Source organism: Canis lupus, chromosome 28 (assembly GCF_003254725.2).
Source record: "Canis lupus dingo isolate Sandy chromosome 28, ASM325472v2, whole genome shotgun sequence".
In the NCBI taxonomy this organism is placed as follows: Eukaryota; Metazoa; Chordata; class Mammalia; order Carnivora; family Canidae; genus Canis; species Canis lupus.
In genome coordinates, this window is record NC_064270.1 from 8949869 (window position 1) to 8971904 (window position 22036).

At 45.0% G+C, this 22036-nt stretch overlaps 1 protein-coding gene across 50 annotated transcripts in view; it reads right to left on the reverse strand.

Annotated features, from left to right (window-relative positions):
- Positions 1 to 231: 231 nt before the first annotated feature.
- Positions 232 to 22036, reverse strand: part of SORBS1 (sorbin and SH3 domain containing 1) — a 228889-nt gene continuing 207084 nt past the window's right edge. For 33 of the 50 annotated variants that reach the window (XM_049103277.1, XM_049103279.1, XM_035708110.2 and 30 more), the window contains 3 exons: positions 10392 to 10450; positions 8104 to 8216; positions 232 to 3511 (listed from right to left, as the gene is read on the reverse strand). In XM_049103277.1, the coding sequence (XP_048959234.1) occupies positions 3444 to 3511; positions 8104 to 8216; positions 10392 to 10450 (240 nt within the window). In that variant the 3' untranslated portion in view covers positions 232 to 3443. Of the gene's footprint in view, positions 3512 to 8103; positions 8217 to 10391; positions 10583 to 11186; positions 11247 to 22036 lie in introns of all 50 variants that reach the window. The other 17 variants (XM_035708111.2, XM_049103275.1, XM_025466623.3 and 14 more) reach the window with 2 other exon arrangements.

The following is a 22036-nucleotide window of genomic DNA, read 5'->3' on the forward strand; positions in this document are numbered from 1 at the left end:
GAGATGGTCAACAGCAGTCAATTTAGAGAAGGTCACAGAGTTAGCTTATTGAGAAAGTAGTAAGGTAAGAAGCGGGGTCTTCCAAGAGCAGGATGGAAGCCAGATGGTATGTGATTGAGAATGGAAAAGGAGAGGATGCGATACTGAAGCAGTGAATATAAGCCTCCCTTGAGAAACTTGGTGAAGGAAGGAAAGAAACAAGAATGTTAAGAACAAACATATGCCACCCAATTCTGAATAAAGTTTATTAAATAATATGTACAGCAAATGTAGTAACTCAACACCTTCATTTATCAAATCAATCCACGGCAATAAAGAAAAATAAATGAATAGAACAATCTGTGTCGGCATAGTACATGCTCTCCGTGTGTAAAATGGCAACACTTTAACTGCTTTTATATAATGTTATTTTTCTTTCAGCATATAATCATCTTTGTAGTAACCTATTCTAGCAAAAGAACTTAATACCTACTGTAGATAAATAGGACTGAAAAAAAAAACCCCAAAAAAATAAAAAACAAAAAACCCCCTATAACTGAGATAACAATTACCTTCTCTCCCAGAATGATTATTTGAAATTTTAACACTTTACAATACAATGGCTATTTTTGTGCTAAAAATCTGCAGGTGAGTTATTTGGAATTCCTTCATTTAAATAAAAATGCAAAAAACTTCATGACTTCCTTATTTTACCCCCCTTCAGTTCAAATTTTTAAAATTATTTTTCTATACAAAGTAGGTACATGGACTATACAAAGTTAAATATACATATTTACAGTCCTACCTCTTAGGCATGTGATTTTTTTCTTTTACTGATCAGAGAGAGACTGCAAAAGATAAGTAGTTGGGGGCTTGTTATTACCCAGAAGCATGGCGAATATATCAAAATGTGTTGCAAGGCATGGTGCCAGTTAGTTGCACTTGCTATTAATAAACTTGTATAAATATTTCAGCATAAAAATAGGTATTTTATATTACTAAATGTCTGAAGACAAAAAGAGCAATTGGAAACCTTTGTTCCTTGTTTTGTCATACATAGGAAGCTGAAGTTTGATGCAAGTTTTAACATGATTTTGTTAAAGACGGGCAAATTGGTGAGGCATACCTGGGTATTTGGAGATCTACAAATGCATGAGGCTGGCATCATATGCAAATGTGGCTTTACAAATTGGTTTTATTTTCTAGCTGTATTTAAAGAGGTGTTCAAAATTACCTACTTAATTAAGAAGCACCCCTCAAAAAAACTATTAGGATAAAGTCGTTATTAATGGTTTGTATCTAAGAAAGACCAGGAAACACGTTAGCCAATATAGGAATTACATTCCAAAAATGAGTGAGATGCTGTAGTGCAAAACGCACGTGCATATGCACTTGCACTATGTTCCTTCAGGGAGAGTCAAATAGTGCCCTGGGATGGTGAAGTGGACTTTCCAAAACAATGAGTCTTAGTCAAAGACTATCAAAAAGGCTCCTTCTACCCAGGAAGCGCCTCCACCGCCACCTGCACTCCCTTATCACAGTTAGTTCCACAGCCTCATTTTTTGAGGTTAAGGCTCTGCTCTGTCCTAGTTAAAAAACAAATGTCTCTGGGAAGAAGTAACACATTCCTCTTATCACTCATTTCCACCCCAGTGTCAAGGACTCAGTGGCAGTTTCTTTCCTGAGACTGGGACTGGAAGGGAGGACAGGGAGAGAATGAGGCTGTCTGATGTGGGGTGGGGGTGGTGCACAGCTGATGGGTAGCAGATGGATGGCAGAGGCACTGAAGACAAACTCTCCACCTACTTGTAAAGACTCCAGACTTTGGGACAATGGTCCTGGGGCAATTATGAGCTATATGCAGACGGCCAGGGTTCCTGTATACACCCTACCACCTACAACTGCTGTTCCTATTTGTGACCTTGGATGTGTATTTGTGGGGAGGACGAGAGTTTGAAGACTCTGGAAACAGTTCCGAGAATTTCCAGCCATAAACTACCCTCAGATAAAGGTTCTTCTCACAGCCCAGTTGTTCAAGAGTGAGCTAATGGAGAAATACGAGAATGCTTTCTAGAGTCTCTCCAGGGAAAGGTAATCACCTCCTCTCTCATACCCTTCTTAGCACGTATCACAGTCTCTCTTAATCCAGTATCTTTGTATGTCTGCCTCTCCAATCACCTCGGAGTTCCTGGCAGGTGGGTGGGTCATTCTCTATTTCTTCAAGGGGTCTAACAGAGAGGCTGGTAAACATCCTTGAATTGGATGGAATTGTGACCAAGCACTCCAGGTGTCACACGGAGGTTCCCCCCCACCTCAGAGGTAGCCCCACAAAGGACAGACGTCCCAGGAGTGGCAGAAATGCTGCCTCGCACTCAGGGCCACTGCGTGTGTGCCTTCTGCTCCCATGAGGAGCCTCACCAGGGTGCATGGGATTCATGACCCTGAGCTGTCCCTGAACTACTGCGGGGAGTAAAAATGAAGGCGCGGTGAGTCCACGTCCTGCTCGTCAGTGGCCCTGGCATCAGCATACATCAGTGTATATTAAATATTCACTGAACGCCATCCTTGGTTCTCTTGTGAGAATACGCCTATCAACCTCAAACTGCCCGGGCCAAAACAATCCAGAAAAGAAAGGTTAGTATTGGCATTCTGATAAATCAAACTGTGCTACAGGTGACCGCTTTTAAAAGTCGGTGATAACAGGAAAGGATCACACTGCAAGTGACCTTGACAGCTACAGAACGTCTTCGCTTAGTCACTTGGCGATGCAAATTTACAAATACACCCCACTCCCATGGGCAAACCTCATGTGCTTTTCTGTCTGAACACCTGGGGCATCAGGGCAATGCTGCACGCAGGCTGAATGTACAGGGCACCTACGTTCCGCTTCCATTTCCCCGTGTACCCGGGTGCAAGGCACATGGTCTCGGGTCACCTGGGGACCTCCGTCACTGTCCAGGGATGGCTCGGCAGCCCACACAGATCTCTAGCAATGTTGGGAAATCGGTGGGCTCCGGGGCAGCTGGGGTGTGGAGCCTTTGGAGAATGGCTGGGGATCTATCTGCCTGGCACTCCGAGGGCTGCTTCAGGCTAAATGACTGCTTTGAGCCAGAGCTGGTCGAGGCTGGGGCAGCAAAAGGTGTCTCTGACCTCACTGATCCTGGACTGTGTTACAGGTCAGATTACCCAAGACGGGGAGAGGCAGGGAAGGCTTGGAGTGGCTCCCAGAAGCAGCTAAGTAAATACAGATTTGCCTCATTTCTTTTTCCTCAGTTCGGCCTGCCTGATACACTGAAGTGTAGATAGGCTCCAGCTTCAGACACAACACTTCTCTGTCCCTCTCTTTTGCTTCTCATTTTATCCACTGCATTAGTTTTCCTACTGACTCAACATTTAAATAAAGAGACCAGTTCATGAATTATGCTTCATCCTCCAATAAAAATAATCTCTGGTTTTCAATCTTCTTATAGATACAAAGGCTTTACATAGTTGCCTGGAAAAGTACCAAATTGCCTTGTTCTTCTTGAAGTACCTATAAAAAAACAAAACAAAACATTAGCAAAATCAGCAGATGCATCCATGTGAGTTCAGAGAGAGCCCCCCCCCCTTTTAAAAATTATTTATTTGAGAAAGAGAGTGCACACATGAGCGAGCAGGGGGAGGGGCGGAGGGAGAGAGAATTATTTTAAAAAAAGATTTTATTTACGAGAGAGAGAGAGAGAGAGAGAGAGAGAGAGAGAGAGGCAGAGACACAGGCAGAGGGAGAAGCAGGCTCCCTGTGGGGGAGCCTGATGTGGGAGTTGATCCCAGGACCACGACCTGAGCCAAAGGCAGATGCTTAAGCACTGAGTCACCCAGGTGCCCTGAGAGAGAGAATTCTAAGCAGACTCCCCCATTGAGCGCAGAGCCCAACTTGGGGCTCGATTTCATGATCCTGACTCCATGACCCAAGCCAAAGTCAAGATTTGGATGCTCAACTGACTGAGCCACCCAGGCGCCCCTGGAGAGAGCCTTTTGATAACAACCCTACAGCATGAAGGACAGTGTATGGTTTTCTCTATCTTATCTCAAAATAGAGATAAAATTAGGCTGCAAAAGAGTGATAAGCCAGGCAGGCATTCTCAATACTCCCTTTTTCCGATGAGGAATGCAAAGCTCAGAGAGCTTAAGCCTCACAGCTTAGCAAGCATCAGAAGCAGGCTCTGAACCCAGGATTTCTGACTCCCAGCCCACTACTCTTTCTGATACTTCTCCTTTTTGGAAAAATGAGCACATTCATTCAACACAAGATACCAACGATTTAGAATTTCCAAACTGTAGGATTTCTAAAAGTCCACTGGATATGACCACACATGAAAAGGAAATTCCTCTCAGAAGCTTGTGCCCAAGCCCCAGATCGACTCCCTGTCTTTGCTGCCAACCTCGTCAAGGTTCCTGCTGAGCCAGGAGCACTGAGCTACCTGGGCACAAAGCCCTTCCTTTGCTGCTCCACATCCCCAATTGCCGAATCCCTGACCTACTTTCTTCCCTTGGAACAGACTCTCTAAAGCTGGGGGTGGGGGTGGTGGCAGATATGTGCCATATCCTTATTCCCCTCACTGGCAGATATCACAATTTGATGACTGCATCCTTTTCCCAATTGGCTTGGGTACAGCTTCAAAACCCTGCTGAACAGAGCATTTCAAGCAGTCACTACCAGTAGATTGGAGTCATTGCCCAAAGCTAAAAGAAAGCGTCAAAGCTAAAGACATTGAAAAGAACTATTGAATCCCTAGGGAGAACTGCCAAAGAGGCTGCAGAGAACTGAGATGAGGGCTAGAGATGGGCTCCTTACAGCAGACTCGCAGCTTTCCTTATGGACGAGAAAAATGAGCTCCATTGGGTTTCTTATTTTACTTTAAGCACAAGGCTATGTTTTGAAGCATTTGAGGGATTGAGGAATATTTCCTTTACCTAGCTGCCAGGCATGCCTCCAGGAGAGAATTGGTGGCCATCACCCTACCCCATGTTCTTGTAAAAAATATAACTACTTTTGAAAAAGTTTAACAGCTAATCTTTTTTACTTTTTAGAAATTTTATTTAGGGCACCTAGGTGGCTCAGTGGTTGAGCGTCTGCCTTAGGCTGAGGTCATGATCCCGGGGTCCTGGGATCGAGCTGGAGCCCATGTTGGGCTCCCCTCAGGGAGCCTGCTTCTCCCTCTGCCTGTGTCTCTGCCTCTCTGTGTCTCTCATGAATAAATAAAATCTTTTTTTATATTTTTTATTTTTATTTATTTATGATAGTCACACACACACACACAGAGAGAGAGAGAGAGGCAGAGACACAGGCAGAGGGAGAAGCAGGCTCCATGCACCGGGAGCCCGACGTGGGATTCGATCCCGGGTCTCTAGGATCGCGCCCTGGGCCAAAGGCAGGCGCCAAACCGCTGCGCCACCCAGGGATCCCTCTCATGAATAAATAAAATCTTTAAAAAATCTATTTATTTATTTGAGAGAGACAGAGAGCATGCATGTGTGTGCAAGGGGAGTGGCAGAGGGAGAGGAAGCAGCAGACTCCCCACTGAGCAGGGAGCCTGATGTGGAACTTGATCCCAGGACCTGGGATCATGACCTGAGCTGAAGGTAGGTGCTTAACTGACTGAGCCTCAGGCACCCTGAGGTTAACAGCTAATCTATACCAGAGCTGCACTCTAACACAATAGCCACAGGAGGCTACTGAGCACTTGAAACAGGGCTAGTCTGAACTCAGCTACACTGTAACTGTAAAATATGCACCAGACTTCTAAGGCTTAGTGAGATATTCTACATTCTTCCTTCTGTACTAACAATTTTTTATACTGATTACATGTTCAAATGATAATATTTGAATGCATTGGTTTTAATAAGATATATTGCTAAAATTAATTTCACTGCTTTCATTTTACTTCTTTCAATGTGGCTGCCAGAAAATTTGTAATTTCACACATGGCTTGTATTCTGTTTCCATTGGACTGCACTCCATTGGAGTGTTGCTGACTTTTCAGACCTGGCTTTTTTTTTTTTTTTTTTAAAGATTTTACTTATTCATGAGAAACACACAGAGAGAGGCAGAGATATAGGCAGTGGGAGACGCAGGCTCTCCATGGGAGCCCCATGTGGGACTCAATCCCGGGACTCTGAGCTAAAGGCAAACGCTCAACTGCTGAGCCACCTGAGCCACCTAGGTGCCCCAGACCTGGCCTCCTTCTGATCGGAGCAGTTCAAGGTAGTGAGGGGCCACAGGCTTCTGGGAGCCTGCGGAGGATGGGGCAGCTTTCTAAGAGGCTGGTGAGGCCCAGGCAAATCCTTCTGGTTTCCCACTTATGCTGTGGCCTTGCCATTCTTACTACCCCAGGCCTGATAGGACTTCACTTTAGCAAATATTTTTCTAGAGGCATCAGGAAAGAGCTAGTCTTAGAAAGAAGATAAAGGTAAAGCTATCTGCAGAAGAGGAGAACAGAGGCAAAAAGTCAGTCAGTGCCTCCCAATAGCGTATTTATGCTTGAGGAGAAAGAATAGAGACTTGGGGACAGATACACTTGAGTTCAAGTATTGGTCTGCTATTGGCTACCTGGGTGACCTGGGCTAGTTATGTAACCTTTGGGCTTCGGTTTTGAGTTTGTGAACTTAGGATAATTCTTGTCTTATAGGCTGTTTGTTGAGAACTTCAATAAGTATATTAAACAAGTATCTGCTTTTTTTCTGGCGGGGGGGGGGGGATTTTATTATCAATGTATATTGTGACAGTTGATAGCCAAAAACTGGCTAGAGGGCAGGGGTATTGAGTGGTCAGAAGGGAACTTGTGGGAGCTCACAGCACACAGGGACGAGGGGTGGGAGATGGCAGCCTTTAAAGGACAACTGTGGTTGTAGAGTGATCTCTCTGTCCTGCCCCCAATACCCAAGACCAGCTGTCAGGCTGCCTGGGACCCAAGACCTTCCATGAGCTTCTTTCTGACTGATTCCCAGACCTGTCTGAGACTCTCCTTTTAACTGAGCCCCTAGGACATTCCTGTAGCTGCCTTCCCCTGTCAGGAATTGTGAGTAGGTGTCCAGTGAGGATGGATAGGGCTGGGGGCTGGGCCAGAGTAAGGGGAGACAGGAATTGGGGATGACTACCAGCATGCAAGACACGTCTGGGGCCATGGGGGCCAGCCCACTGCATGGACACACACTCTCTTCCAGGCACCTCATATTTGGAGCCTTGTGCACTCGGGAATCTCACATACCAATCCTTGCAACACTTGGGGCTTTTGTACACAATCTCTCCCATTCTGGGGACCTGGAGGTCACTGAAGACTTCAGCCTACCAGTGTGGACTTCTCAGGAGCCTGCCTCAGCTCTCAGGGCTGGGCCTGCTAAGCAGATCCCTGAGATCACCTAGTGTGACCGGGAGGGAGTGGAGCGGAGATCTGGAAGGGGGACAGGATGGGTGTCAGGGCTGGGTTCCTTGGTCTCATGACTGTGAAGGGGCTGGGCACAGAGGGTTCATTTGTTTGGCAGTGGGGGAGGCTGGAAAAGAAGAGGATAAGAAGGCCTGAGAGGCTGCCCACCCCTCGGGGCGGGGTGGGGGTAGGGGTGGGCAAGTTTCTGCTTTGTAACAAAATCTCAAAAAATGTTGACCTCTCCTCTCCTGTTCTATAATGGTGAATCTTTTGTATTAAGCAGGTTGCTTTGATCAAAGTTATTAGAAGCCTGCAGTAAATGAGGTCTTTAGAATCTCTATACATACACTTGAGTTTCACAGTTGAGATCATGGCTCAAATTTTCTCATGTTGTTTCATAAGAGTTTTGAAGAAATTAAATTTTCTAATGTAGAACAGATATATGCATAATAGAAATACAAACAGAACTCAATGAATTTGACAATTGCCCTTCTGTGCAGTTGTGTTGGCATATTTGGGTTTTGGGTCCAGTATCATTAGCATCATCCACATTGTCTTCAGAACAAGCACAGAGTGGGTGGCCCAGTGTTCCTGACAGCAGTACAGGATCTGAGAATGCTCTTTCTTCTGTGCAAAGAATATTGCCTTTTGTGTGGCTCATCATTCCTAGTTACTCCTTCAATACACAACTAGTAAAAAATAGCATGAGGAGATCACTTACCAACAAACCATCCGTCATCACATTTTTCCATGACATCAACAATATCTCCATCTCGGAGTTCCAATTCATCATCATTCTGTGGTATATAGCTATATAATGCTTGGTAGCTAAATCTAAAAATCAGAGACATTGAGTCAAACACTGATAGGACCAAATAATGAATTTTCAATGCCCATTTCAGCTAAATTAACACTTTTTTTGTACACATCAGTGGGATGAGAGTTATTTTATTGGTTACTTCTTTAATACTGTAGCATTTGGGGAGATCCACTCAGCATATAATAAGGAAATAAAGACTGACGGATGGGGAGCCTCTGACAAGCAAGGTTATGATCAGTCCTTTTATTTAGTTTCATTTGGTTATCATAGCTAAGCATTTTGTCTAGATGTCTCCTCCTTAAAGTTAACCAAGACTTTTTCTTAACATAGGAGAATAGAGAGAGATTATCAAGGATAATCAGAAGTTACTTAGGTCCAGAGATAAACACTATATTCTGGTCACATAAGTTGGAGAGCATAAAGCAATTGCTGTATACATATAAAATTGCTGTATTGACTTAAAAGATGTAAAAAGTACATTCCAATTGCTTACCTTGAATTTCTTAGTATGCTGATACATAGTACGTTAATGGTTTCTATTTTTTTTTAAGATTTTATTTATTTATTAATTTAAATAATCTCTACAACCAAAGTGAAGCTCAAACTCACAACCCCCAGATCAAGAGTCCCATGCTCTTCTGATTGAGCCAGGCAGGGGCTCCTCATTAATTGTTTTTAAATATGATGACGTTTTTCTGAAATTCTTGAAAGCTTTTTGCTTTCTTTCTGTCCCAGTGATGTTTGCGATTCAGATTTTTATGTACTTGTTAGTTGGCCTAAGGCAAGTGCATCTGTGCTGCTCTGTCTGTCCTGACAGCGGCCCACTGGAGAAGCCTGGCCTACTTGTGGTGAAATCCAATATGTGCTTGGGCACCAAGGAAAACTTTCATTTATTCCTTTGACAAATACTTAAGGAGCAACTATGGTGGACCAGTTTACAATTCTGTGTATTTACTATTCAAAACACAACAAAGGGCAAAACTTGGCAAATGAGCCAACCATGTACCAATTCCAGTAGATGCCAGTGATTTCCAGAGAGTGGGCAAATGAGACTAGACACACGTAAAAGGAGCCAGCCTCCAGGAATGAGAGGTTCATTTTCCTCTGCTAAAACAAAGGGACCATTTAATTTTATACATTTATCCAAATTTATTGATAATTTGGTCGATGGAACTGTCTCCAATGAAGAATTAAGAGATGCAGACAGATTACCAGTTGGTAAGCAAACATATTTTTGATATTTCCATATTTGCCTACTGTCTCCATACAACTACTTGGACTCCTTAGAATGTCTTATCCTTCTCTTAACTTTCACTGTGGCTGCCTTGCTAGCCTCAACCCTGGGAAATAACTCCTGATACCTGCTTCTCTATCCTTACTCCCAGACAGTTGAGACTGCTGGGCCAACATCCCACAACCTTGCTGCTTGGGTCTCCCAATCAACTCTAATTTTGGATGAGCCTCATGCTGCTCAGGGTGCTGTTCCATTGAGTCCATTCCCCACATGGACCTTTTCCGAGTTCACCAAACACACTGTCTATCTTGGGTCTTTGCATATGTGGTTTCCTCAGCTGGGAAGATCTTTTACTTTCCTTTCTAGCTCTCAAACCCAATTTGTCTTTCTGTCTTTCTTTCTTAACTAAGCTCTACACCCATGTGGGACTTGAACTCATGACTGTGAAATCAAGAGTTGTATGCTCTACTGACTAAGCCAGTCAGGGGCCCCTTCAACTTGTCTTTCAATGCTCATTCCAAATCTCCCTTCTTCTGGGAATGGAATTTACCTCTATATGCTTAAAATATAGGAGATAACCAATGTCGCTTTTTTGTCGTCGTTTTTTAATGAGTGGATCAACTCTATTCTTCCAGGCAGAACCAATGACTCATTCCTCTATATTCCCACACTAGGACTGAAGCCAGTCAGCACTGCCCTCATTTGCCCCTGGATGGCAGTTCATTCTTTCCTGGTCTCTACTCTCAGTAGTCTGTGATCTCCTTTATTCACCTGCCCACCACCTTTTCATGTTGGCTGATGGGAAACATGGCCTCAACTAGAAATCCTCAGAGAAGCTGGGGGTGACTTGTTCATTCCCCCCAGATGGCCGCCCCCATACTTGGTCAATGACCCACTCTCTAAAACCAACAGTCTACTAAGAATGTAAGAAGGGAAGCTCGCCAAGTGTACTTACAAATCTTGTGAGGTTTGACTTCTGTCTGGGGTGACTCTTCGCTGCTGGGCTTGAGGTTGCTGAGAAATGATTAAAGATGATTTATTGTCAGAAGGGGATACTTTGTGATGAAAGTCAAGGGGATGAGAAACAGTGCTGCAGTAATGAACAGATTTTTCGGCAATGTTTATGATCTCATTGCAAACTGCTTCCTGTGAGTGGCCCCGAGATATCCAGAAACCCCCATAAAACAGTCAACGTGGGGACAAAAACAAAAAACAACAAAAAAAAAAAAAGAAAGAAAGAAAGAGAGGAAGAGATGTAACATTCCAGACGAAGCACATAAGTCCAGGAAAACAACAGAGTTGAAGATCCAGGTTATAAAAATAGATATTCCAGTAGTGGAGTGCAGGAGGGATCCAGGCGTAAGCATGGAAAAAACAGGTAAGATACAGAATTTGGAATTTAGTATGAATATTAAAAAAAAAAAGGGCAGCAGCATAAAAGCCTGTAATTAGTGAGTAACTACCACAAATGGAATAACTTCAGGATAGAAATGCAAGTAGGTATCCCCAGTCATGCACTAACCATTAATTTAATCCCATAATGTAGGCAGAGTACAAATATTGCCTCTAAAATTCCTCTGCTTTCTGAGAGGGAAGGGGGTGGCCAAACATTTCCCTCTAGGACAATAGTCATATAATTCTTGCAAATAATGCCTCTGTGAGTTAGCCAGGCATTACTCCAATGGAGACTCTAGAAGTCAGTAAGGATTCACTTTAGAAAAGCTACAGTCTTATTCAACAGGCATCTTACCACATAGCACTTTTCAGATTCTGTGAGATCAGGTCCTGCTCTCAATGAATGATGAGAAGGCTGTGATCACCAAGCAAATTATAAGGGAGACATTTTAGCAGATGTCACATTGGAATGGATTCAAAATAAAAGTGTGAGCAAATACACGTACCACACCATCACACTCAATGACACCAGATACTCGTGGCCTATGGCCATCGAGTTTCCATGACAACACGGTGGGTGCACAGGAGAAAACGCAATGCACAGAATTACAAGCAAGCATCCAGGCAATGAAATGGGAAGTTAGGAATATGAGTGCATGAGTTGAAAACGAACACAGGGTCCCCAGATTGGCAGGAAAGAGACACAGAAGGGCTGCCTTAAGGAACAGTTATGACCCTCCAGAAACACAGACATTGGTCCTTTTGCTCTCACCTGGTAAGCAACTTTGGAAGGGCTGCTGTACCCAAAGCTGGTTTCAGTTATCTTACTAACTGGAAGCCTCCTTTGGCAAAGAAGCCTCAGAACACTAACAGGTATGCCACATTTGTGTATTTATGAAAACAAACAGAAATGCTTCTGCAAAACTCCTTGGTAATATCTGAGGTATCAAACAAGACTGTTCCCCTGGAGAAATCTGCACATGACACACTCCAGCCAGGTATGAGTTCAGATATCTCACAGGGCAGAGCTTGCTTCCAGAAATAGGACTGTGGGTTCTGACACAGCCGTAGAAATGAAACCATCCCTCTTCACTCACCAGCTCAGGTACCATAGGCTGATACGGAAACACAGGTGCAATTATGGCCAAGCAGACCCACTTTTATTTTATTTTATTTTTTTTTCCATTTATTTATGATAGTCACAGAGAGAGAGAGAGAGAGGCAGACACAGGCAGAGGGAGAAGCAGGCTCCATGCACCGGGAGCCTGACGTGGGATTTGATCCCGGATCTCCAGGATCGCGCCCTGGGCCAAAGGCAGGCGCTAAACCGCTGCGCCACCCAGGGATCCCGCAGACCCACTTTTAAACTGGGTCTCCCAACAGGTCAGGAAGTGTGTTTGGAATCATTTCCCTGAGAAAGGATTCAATGCCAAGCTCTAAGAAATATCCCTAAATAAATATTTGACGAGCCATCTTCCTTGGAGAAACACTCTAGGTAATGTGTACTAATAGCAACAAATCATGGTAACTCCAGGTCCTTCTAGAAGGGCACTCAGAGATCTTTTATACATGACCCACTTGATTCACAGAGAGGCCCAGGGCCTCCCCTGAGGTCACACAGCAAGTCAGTGGGAGATTTGTTTTTTGGATTCTTCTACTGTTCCACTGGACCTTCTCTTTTATCCTTGGACCATTTCCCACATCATTAAGAGTACTCATTGATAATATTTCCATGAGTCTCACAGAAACCCAGAAAATAGGCAGAATAGGGTTTATCACCCTATTTGCTTTTAAAACCCAGGAAGCTGATGCTCAGGGGGCTTAGTGCATGCCCTAATGTCCCACGGCTAGCAAGAGGTCGAGTTGCTGGGCTGCCTCTTGCATGCCACCACACCATCCCCTCCGTCGTCTCTGCTGTAAAGGGGCTCATCCTTTAGCATGTCTTACAGGACCAACTTCAAACTCAGATATCACTTCTATACTCCTGTCCTTTTGGGAAACCTCTTCAAGTTCTCTAAACTTCTTCAAAACTCCAATCCTTTAAACCAGGGAGTCTGACAGGAGTAAAGGAAGATTTGGAACTGCAAGGAGCCTTTTCATTGGTTTTTCTCCAATGTCTCCGGATCTGCAGGCCTTTGCCAGGTGACCTTGTGTGGCCCCACTCACCACCCATCCAGCCTCGGGATCAAGGCTTCTGTGTAACAGAGGAAAGCAATGACATTTCCAAGTTCTGGCTATGGGGCTTTGATGTAGTAGAGGAAGGAAATATATTCTGGGTGATACCTATAGGCAGATTTTGACAAGAGGGAAAACTCTAAAAGCGTGAGCTGTCCAGTAGAAAGGCTGCCTGGGGAGGGAGGGAGCTACCTATCCCAGTGGCTGGTGAAACTGAGGCTGTGCTATGACTCCATGGGATGCTGTGGGGCACTGCTTCTCAACCTTTTGTATATGCTGTTATCACTCAGAAACCCTGTTAAAATGCAGACTCTGACTTGACACACATGGGATGCATCCTGAGACCCTACATTTTACTTTTAAAATTTTATTTAAATTCAATTAGCATATAGTATATTATTAATTTTAGAGGCAGAGTTCAGAGATTCATCTAGTTGTATATAATACCCAGTGCTCATTACATCACATGCCCTCGAGACTCTACATTTCTATTGGTAATGTCCATGATGCAGGTCCACACACCAATTCGGGGAATAAGGCTGTAGAGGACCTTCATTATCTTTCACTGAGATTCTTTGGCTACAGTGTGCCAAGACTGATCGGTGTGGGTCACACCACATGAAAATGAAAGTTCTCACAATAACCAACATATTTCCAAACTCTGGCTAGTAGTCTACTGACTACAGGTCAAAGGCAGATCAAAGAGAGGATGTGGACAAGACAACCTCTTCACATTCTGTCCATAGCTTACTGAAGCCTTGTAGCATCTTTTAATGAACTTAATCTCAAAGGAGTGACTAGATCATCATGCAAATATCTGGTGCTTAAGAGAGGTTTGGTACATCAGATATAGTAAAAAGGACCTAGTATTTTAAAAACAAATAACAACAGCTTTCAAAAGCACAGAGAGGTCCATTACCTCATCTGTTTTGTACTAATCCTTTGACTTGGAGAGGGTAGAAAAGGACTTTTAGGGCTCAAGAAAGTGTGAAGATTTGCACAAGGGGACAAAGCCACTGAGTACTGAGTCCTCGGTGTCTAATGGACATATAGCACCTTCCTCTCCAGTCCCGTTGGGATAGCTATGACCATAGCAACACCTACTTTCTGCCATTTGAGACAACAGGTGCTGTCACGTTTCTTCCTGAATACCTTTTCTTTATGTAAAAGGTACAGTGTATGGTAATGGATATGGTCCAATCCTTAACTCAAGGATTCACTGTACTAGAAGGGATACTGACTCGGCTAATACTTTCCTTGGTCTGGGGTCATATCCAATCAGAGTATAATCATCATCACAGCCTTCTAGACAAAGTTGACATCTAGTAAAATTTAAGTCATCCCTGAGAGGTAAGGATGGTTTGACTCCTCACAGTCTGTGGAATGAAGGACAAAGGCAAGATAAACATTTATCCTATTAGCTAAGAGTCAATTTCTCCTTGTTTGAAATGCATTCCCTAAGATTTACTTTTTATTTTATTTTTTTAAAATTTTTATTAAAATAAATAAATAATTTATTTATTTATTTATGAGAGAGAGAGAGAGAGAGAGAGAGAGAGAGGGGCAGAGACACAGGCAGAGACACAGGCAGAGGGAGAAGCAGGCTCTATGCACCGGGAGCCCGACGTGGGATTCGATCCCGGGTCTCCAGGATCGCGCCCTGGGCCAAAGGCAGGTGCTAAACCGCTGCGCCACCCAGGGATCCCTACTTTTTATTTTTAAAAAAGATTTTTATCTATTTGAGAGAGAGAGAGAGAATGAGAGGGAGAGAAAGTTCATGAGCAGGAGGGAGGGGGAGGAGCAGACTCCATGCTGAGCAGAGAGCCTGACATGGGGCTCGATCCCAGGATGCTGGGACCATGACCTGAGCTGAAGACAGATGCTTAACCCACTGAGCCACCCAGATGCCCCTAGAAAAGTTTAAGTTATATACGTGACTCATGTTCTATTCCTATTGGATAGTGCTGCTCTGCTCTGAACCCTCTCTTGCCCTTCCTTAAGCCTCATAGTAGACAAAATTCTAACTATGACTTCATCCAGGGTTAAGAATAAAGAGAGTATTATCTTACACCAAGTATATTTTAGACTTTTGGAAATACACCCCAGTTTTTTTCCCCCACGTTTAGAAAACTAGCCATCAGCCCAACACACACACACACACACACACACACACACACACACACACACGATGCACCGCCCCCCACCCAGCCCAACAGTAAGCAGGGGTTAGGTGCTTAGCTGCTGATCCGGAAATTGCATTAAGTCCATATTTGCACATGCACTCATAAACCAACCCCTTGGACTGGAGTGCTTGTTTTATTCCCCCCCCCCCGCCCCCCAGCAAGCAATCCTGCATGAATCCTTGGGCTGCTGCCCTTCTATGTTCAGTTCACAGAAGACACCCCCCCCCCCAGAATTCCACACTGGCCTTCCTGGGACTATTCATCCCTGTTTTCTTTTCTTTCTTTTTTTTTTTTTTTTTTAAAGATTTTATTCATTTATTCATGAGAGACAAAGGGGGGGGGAGGGAGGGAGAGAGAGAGAGAGGAAGGGAGAGAGAAAGAGAGGGAGAGAGGCAGTGACACAGGCAAAGGTAGAAGCAGGCTCCATGCAGGGAGTCCGACACGGGACTCGATCCCCGGACTCCAGAATCATGCCCCGGACCGAAGGCAGGCGCCAAACTGTTGAGCCACCCAGGGATCCCCCTATTATTCCCTCTGGATTCACAAAACACCTGGTGCTACCAAGGAGTTAGTACGCATTCTGTCCCAGCTTTGGGCGTGTGCCAAAGCCTTGAAACCCCAAATAAACCATCCACAGTGTAAAGAACAGCAGGAAGTCCTGGAGATGTGAACAAGATTAAGGAACTCAACCTCAGTGTGGCCCACACCCCGGGAAACATCACAGGTCCCTTCTGCCCTCCTAATGCCCCCACCCCAAGTTGCTCAGAGATGGCATTCCTCAACCCACCGCACACCCCTATCTTGTCATCTGCTCAGAGCCTACCCCACCCCTCTTTCTGGGGACCTCCGCTGGCATCCCAGGGGAGATCAGACTGGGTGCAAGGAAATCTGAGGTCCAGGCCAGGCTATGATACTAATTCATTGTCTTTCAAGTAAAATGCTTAATTTCTCTGGATTTCAAATTCTTAGTAAAATAAGAGGATTGGACATGAGTTATGTAAATATCCTTTTTGGCTCCAAGGTTCTAACATATGGGTCAGAGTGCATGCGTCCCTGTGAATTGAGAACCAAGGTGGGGGGAGGGGCTGACCTGGCTTAAGAATGGAGGCACTTCACTCGAGGCCCACTGAGGACTGGGAAGAGGGCCTCTGACTGCAGCCTCCAGATGTGGACAGAGGTGGGGGAGGGGCAGAGTCGCAGCTCCTGGAACACCATAGGCAAACTAGGCCAGAGGAGCTGGAGGCCTGAATTGATTCGGGCTCCTGGCTTTCGGCTCTAGAACACTTCCATAGGACCCTCAAAACAGGACCCCTCCAACTTCTCCCTGAGCTTAAGAAAAAGATCCCAGATTACCCCTAAAATAAATTACAACCAATTGCTTCACGTGTTCCCCACCTAGCCCAGACACAATCCCCTTGCCAACCACTCCACAGAGAACACATGCCTTTGTTGTAACTTGAATCTGATTGCAACACTAAACTCAGACGCTCAGCCTTCTTGTCATGGTCTGTAGCATGTGGTCTGCTTCCTCCCCTAAAGTAACCACACAAGGAATGGCAAACGTATATCCAAAGATGAAGAAACCGAAATCTTTCCAAAAGGATGCCTTCATACTCAAGGTGAGAGAGAACAGGAAGAAGCACTACGTCTACAGAAGGCAAATTCACAGTTTTCTAGATTCTGGATTTGTGTCACATAAAGTGGAGGGATTCTTCTCTCTCCTACTTTCTTCACTCCCCCCATCCCCATCTCCTCTTAGGTGGGATGGGGTAAAGAGGATAAAGCAAACTGCCTCCGCTGCTTTGCCCCATTACCTGGATATCACACAACAGGTATTTTTTGAGTCCCAGTGACACGCTCTGTGCTGGATGTGTTTGCCTCCATGTTCTCTCACTTCATCCTCGTAAGTCAACAAGGTGGTCCACATTTATCTCACCTTACAAAACTAAGACCCAACATGTCTGAGTTGGGAACTGAAGAGCCAGGATGTGAACCCTGGGCTCTCAGACCCCAAGTCCTGTGTCCCACTATACCCTGATTCTCTGTGCTTGTGTGGTACTTGAAGGACACATCAGAGTAGCTAGAGGGGTCACTGATCAGGAAGGAGGTCATCTCAGGAAGTACTTTGTAGCTGGCACCAAGGTTGCTCTGGGTACCTACCATTGCTCCTAACACCTTTTTAGGGGTGGATACTTCCAACTTTAACTCTTATTTCCGTACCTCAAGTGTTGAGAGAATACCCGCTGGTTATTTCTGTAACTGTAGCCAACCCCTCTCCCCATCCTGTAAATTGTTAAACACTCTCTGTACATATTTAGAGATTTCCCTTCTGAGTGAGTCAAAGGAAAATGTTTCCCATTTTTAGTTGGGTATCTTACCTCTTTTTATTTCCTTTTTGTTCTTGTAACTTGCATCACATGCTTTCCCTTCTATTTCTAATTTCCATGCCCAGAGCAGGCCTCTGTCTTTGTGCTGATTTTTTTGGGAACAAAGCTAGCTTCCACATAGGCATATTCCCTCTGAATCTCCCAAAGCCAGTTTCTGTCATCACCTGAGTATCTTTTTTTTTTTTTTTTTTTCTGAGTATCTTTCTCTACGGGTATGCAGTAGTTTGTTCTGGTGCTTCTCAGATGCTTTGAGGATATACGGCTTTCCTGAATACTGATTTTATTTTATTTTATTTTATTTTATTTTATTTTATTTTATTTTATTTTATTTTATTTTATTTTATTTATTCATTCATTCATAAGGATTTTTTAAAAAATTCAGAGAGAGAGAGCGCGAGAGCGAGAGAGAGAGAGAGAGAGGAGAGGCAGAGAGAGAGAGAGGAGAGGCAGAGACAGACAGAGGGAGAAGCAGGCTCCATGCAGGGAGCCCGATGTGGGACTCGATCCCGGGTCTCCAGGATCACACCCCAGGCTGCAGGCGGCACCAAACCGCTGCACCACCGGAGCTGCCCTGATTTTATTGTTGATTGTGCTTCCTTTCCTTTAGAACCCAAACAAATACTACAAAAGTTTTGTCACTATTCTCATCTCATCATGAGAGTAGAATAGGCTGGGGGCTCTTGACGTAGGGGGCACAGACTCCTGGGAAGCTCTCAGATGGACTCAGGAGTGGATCTCCTGAAACTTGATGAAAAATTGGGTGTGTGCTATCCTCGTCGTCCCCAGACTACTGGCCTAGAGTCCTCAGCTGACCTCAGATTCTCAAAGGTTCTGTGATCCAGAAAAGGCTATGAGTCACTGGAGTAGATGATCTGCAAAGATGCTTTTTTAATTCAGACATTCTATGAGATCTCCCATGCCAATTTTAGGAACTCTTAAAAACCAAGGCTGGATACCAGTCAGCAAACAGTGCCTCTCTCTTGGGAAAGCTCAGTAAGTTGATGATGATGCTAATGACTGAGATTTGTAAGATGATCTTCCCCTTCACTGTCTTGATCACCCTAAATCTTCTTGGCCAAAATGATGCCCAACAGAATCCAAGAATTCTTTTTTTTTTTTCTTTTAAATCCAAGGATTCTGTTGATAATTCTGAACTCTTGGGCATTTTGTATGTGTGTTTTTGTCCTATTACACTCCCCAAACCAAGGGGAAAACTTTTCATTTTTCTGTTGTGAAGTCCTAAAGCTAAAGGTCTTCAGTAAACCCCTTACTTAAAATTTTGTAATTGTCCTTTTTTTTTCTGTTATTCACATGGGATTTTTAGCTAATCATAGAACACCAATGCTAAAAAGACCTTTAATTCCCTTGTCTACATCTTTTGTTTATGGATGAGAAAGCTCCCAGAGAAGGGAAGTGATTCATCCAAAGACACATGGCAGGCCAACAGCAGAGCTGGGCCAGAGCCTGGGGTCCTGACTTCCAACACAGTGCTCTCCCCACTATATCGTGGTTCCTCTAAACATCCCCTGTACATCATTCACGCCTTCCACTGTCTGAAGAACACCCACCGAAACACAGGCAACTGACCCAATGTCATTTCAGTTTGGGAGTCTACAAAGGAGTGAAAAGCCAGACCTTTTCACAAGTGTTCATACATCTGCAGAGAGTTGGAGGTCTGGACAGGTAATGAAGGGGGAAGGAAACAGCTACACAGGGACTTAGCACTGAACAGGGATGTCTGACAAGTGATTCACCAGGGGCATGTGACTGTGAGGAAGGGGACTGGTCAGTGTTAGGAGGGGCTGGTGAGTGTCTATGTGCCGTACCAAGAAGCCCTTCCCAGCTCTGCTCCCAGATTCTCCCCTTCTACCCACCTGTGGACACCCTAAGCCTCACCCAAAGCTCATGATTCCCCACACTCCCTTTCGCATTCCCACCTGTGGGTCTTGGCTGGGTTACTGGTTTGCCTTAAATGATACCCTCATGCTGTTCGATTAGAAATCTCCCTGTGCTTTAAGCCCCATGTCAAATGTTACATTTCTTACAAAGTCTACCAGACTGCCATCTTCTATGTCGCTTATTATTTCTCTTCATCTTGAACTTCCAGAGTGAACTATTGGACTCTGCATTATAATTATTTGTGAATATATCATATCCCCTCACCCCACAATGGAGAGCATACATAGCTTTAATTGGGGTCACTTTTTAATTTTTTTTCACTCAACAATATTTATGAGTACCTTCCATATATCAGGGGTCATGGTCCCTGACCTTAGGATGCTAACACTCTAATGGCAACACAGACAAGCAGAGGTAAGAAGACAATAGAGCTGAGAAGTGCCCCCACCTGCCCCCAAGTCAGGTGCAGGGGACATGGAAGCACAAAGTTGGAGTACTTAATCCAGTCCTGCAGGGGCAGGGGGAAGCTGGCAGGAGAGGCTTCCTGGAAGAAGTAACACCTAAGTGGAGAAGTGAAGGACAGGTGGGAATGATCCAGGCAAACCAGCAGGGAGGCTCTGGAAGGTGCAACTGGCTTGCTGTCTAAATAGCCAGATCACATGACACCCTCAATATATTAGCATGGAAGAATGATCATAGCATTTCAGAATGTCTTTTCATTTACTCAGCTAAATTCCCTCTACCTACTGGTCGTTCAACCTAGCTTCCTAACAGCTAAAATTGAACTTCTGTTCAGTTCGCCACAGCAAGGAGAAGGGTGACTGGCAAGCTTCCTGATCAGACACGCTGGTTTGGAATGCATTTGCCCAAATACGTGATACAGCCTGAGGCCACGGCAAGCTGACAGGCCACCAAAGAACAGCTGTCCCTGTAGTCCTTCCCGTCATTATTAGCTCCATCATTCAAGGGGCAGGGGGCTTCTGCAGGTCCCCCTTTTGCGAGTGGCTGGCTCCTATTCCCAGTCACAGGAGGGGAAAGTAAAGGGCTTGGGCGGGAGACATGGGGCAGGGGTCCCTTCCACACAACCTTCCAGCTCTCACCAGGGAGCAAGACCAGGGCCAGGGCTAGGCACACCCACAGAGAAAGGGCTGGCGCTGGGAGAGCAGCAGGAAGGGAGGGGACAGGAAGTGGTACACTTGAGTTCTGGAGGCCCACCAAGAAAGGAAAACCAATTTTGAACAGGCCTGTCTTTCCATGTTGCCGGCTACCTCCCCCCACTGCCCCTCCATCCTCTGTTAGGAAGTGGAAAGTATATACCTCTAAGCTCGCCCGGAGCTCCGGGCCTATGCGCACTTCCTGTACACGCTGGGTCCTGGAATCAGGCTGTGCTGATGACTCATGGCTGATGATAACGAGGTCTCCAGGCACTGTGGGCTGACTTAGAATGGTTACGGAACTGTTTCCATGTCAGAGACATTGAATTCTTTTCAACTAGCCCCTTCACCATCTCTCTACAACCAACTCTTCTTTGCTTAACTGGACACATTCTTTTCTTCTGGGACAGGCAAGGTCTTCCCCAGGTTCTGCTATTGCCCCTCGGCCCCACGCTCAGAGCTGGGAAACCATCTATTTTATGGAGCCTTCCTATGCCAGGCACCACACTTACCTCATTTAATCCTTACAACCACCCGATGAAGGAGAGACCGCTTTCGCTCCACTCCTACTTTGCACATAAAAAACCATGGCTCACAGTCTGATTACTTATCACTATCCCACACTGCTCTTCCTGTGGGGAGCAACCTTCTGCTCCCAACCATTAGGCTGGAGCTGGATGTCTGACCTCGTCTGTGTCTCTAGCTTCTGTGGCCCTGTGGCCTTCAGCAAATCTCTGATACTGCAGTCATACTGCTGCTGTGTCTGTGTTCCAGCGAGAAGGCACTGACCCTGGTAACCCTGCCCTGATACAGAGTGGTGTCTACAGGTCTCAAATAAATATCGGCCAAGTGGCTAAATGAAACTTTAGAGAAAAACTAAGGTTGTGGGTCTGAGGATCAAGCATAGTCTACTGTGGGCATTGTACACGGTAAATGACAAATGAGACTTCTTCAAGAAATTCCATCTGACACTAAAGGCATTCTAGAATGTTTTCAGTGCCAGAAGCAGCTCTAGATCACCCAAAATGGAGAGCTTCCAAAGTGCTGACCACGTTCTGTTCCCAGTGCCTGCCCTTGGCAATTCATACACATCACTTCGTGGAATCCTCTCAACCACACTGTGAGGCAGGTTATCATCTCTGTTTTACAGATGAGGCTCAGAGAGGGGAAGTAGCTCTCTGTATAGATGGTAAGAGGTGAACAGGCACTCAACCCCAGCTACTTTGGAGAAGCTGCCCAAAGTCTTTGACTTTGGGGGTATTAAACAGCATAGCCAAAATTAGAATCATGCTCTAATTGCCAAGTTCACCCTCATCTCCATCCCCAGTTTTTTAGCCCTCAAAACACCCTAAGGCCACTTGGGTCCTTGAGATCTTGGTAGCTGACCTAGAGAGAAAATGGGACAGT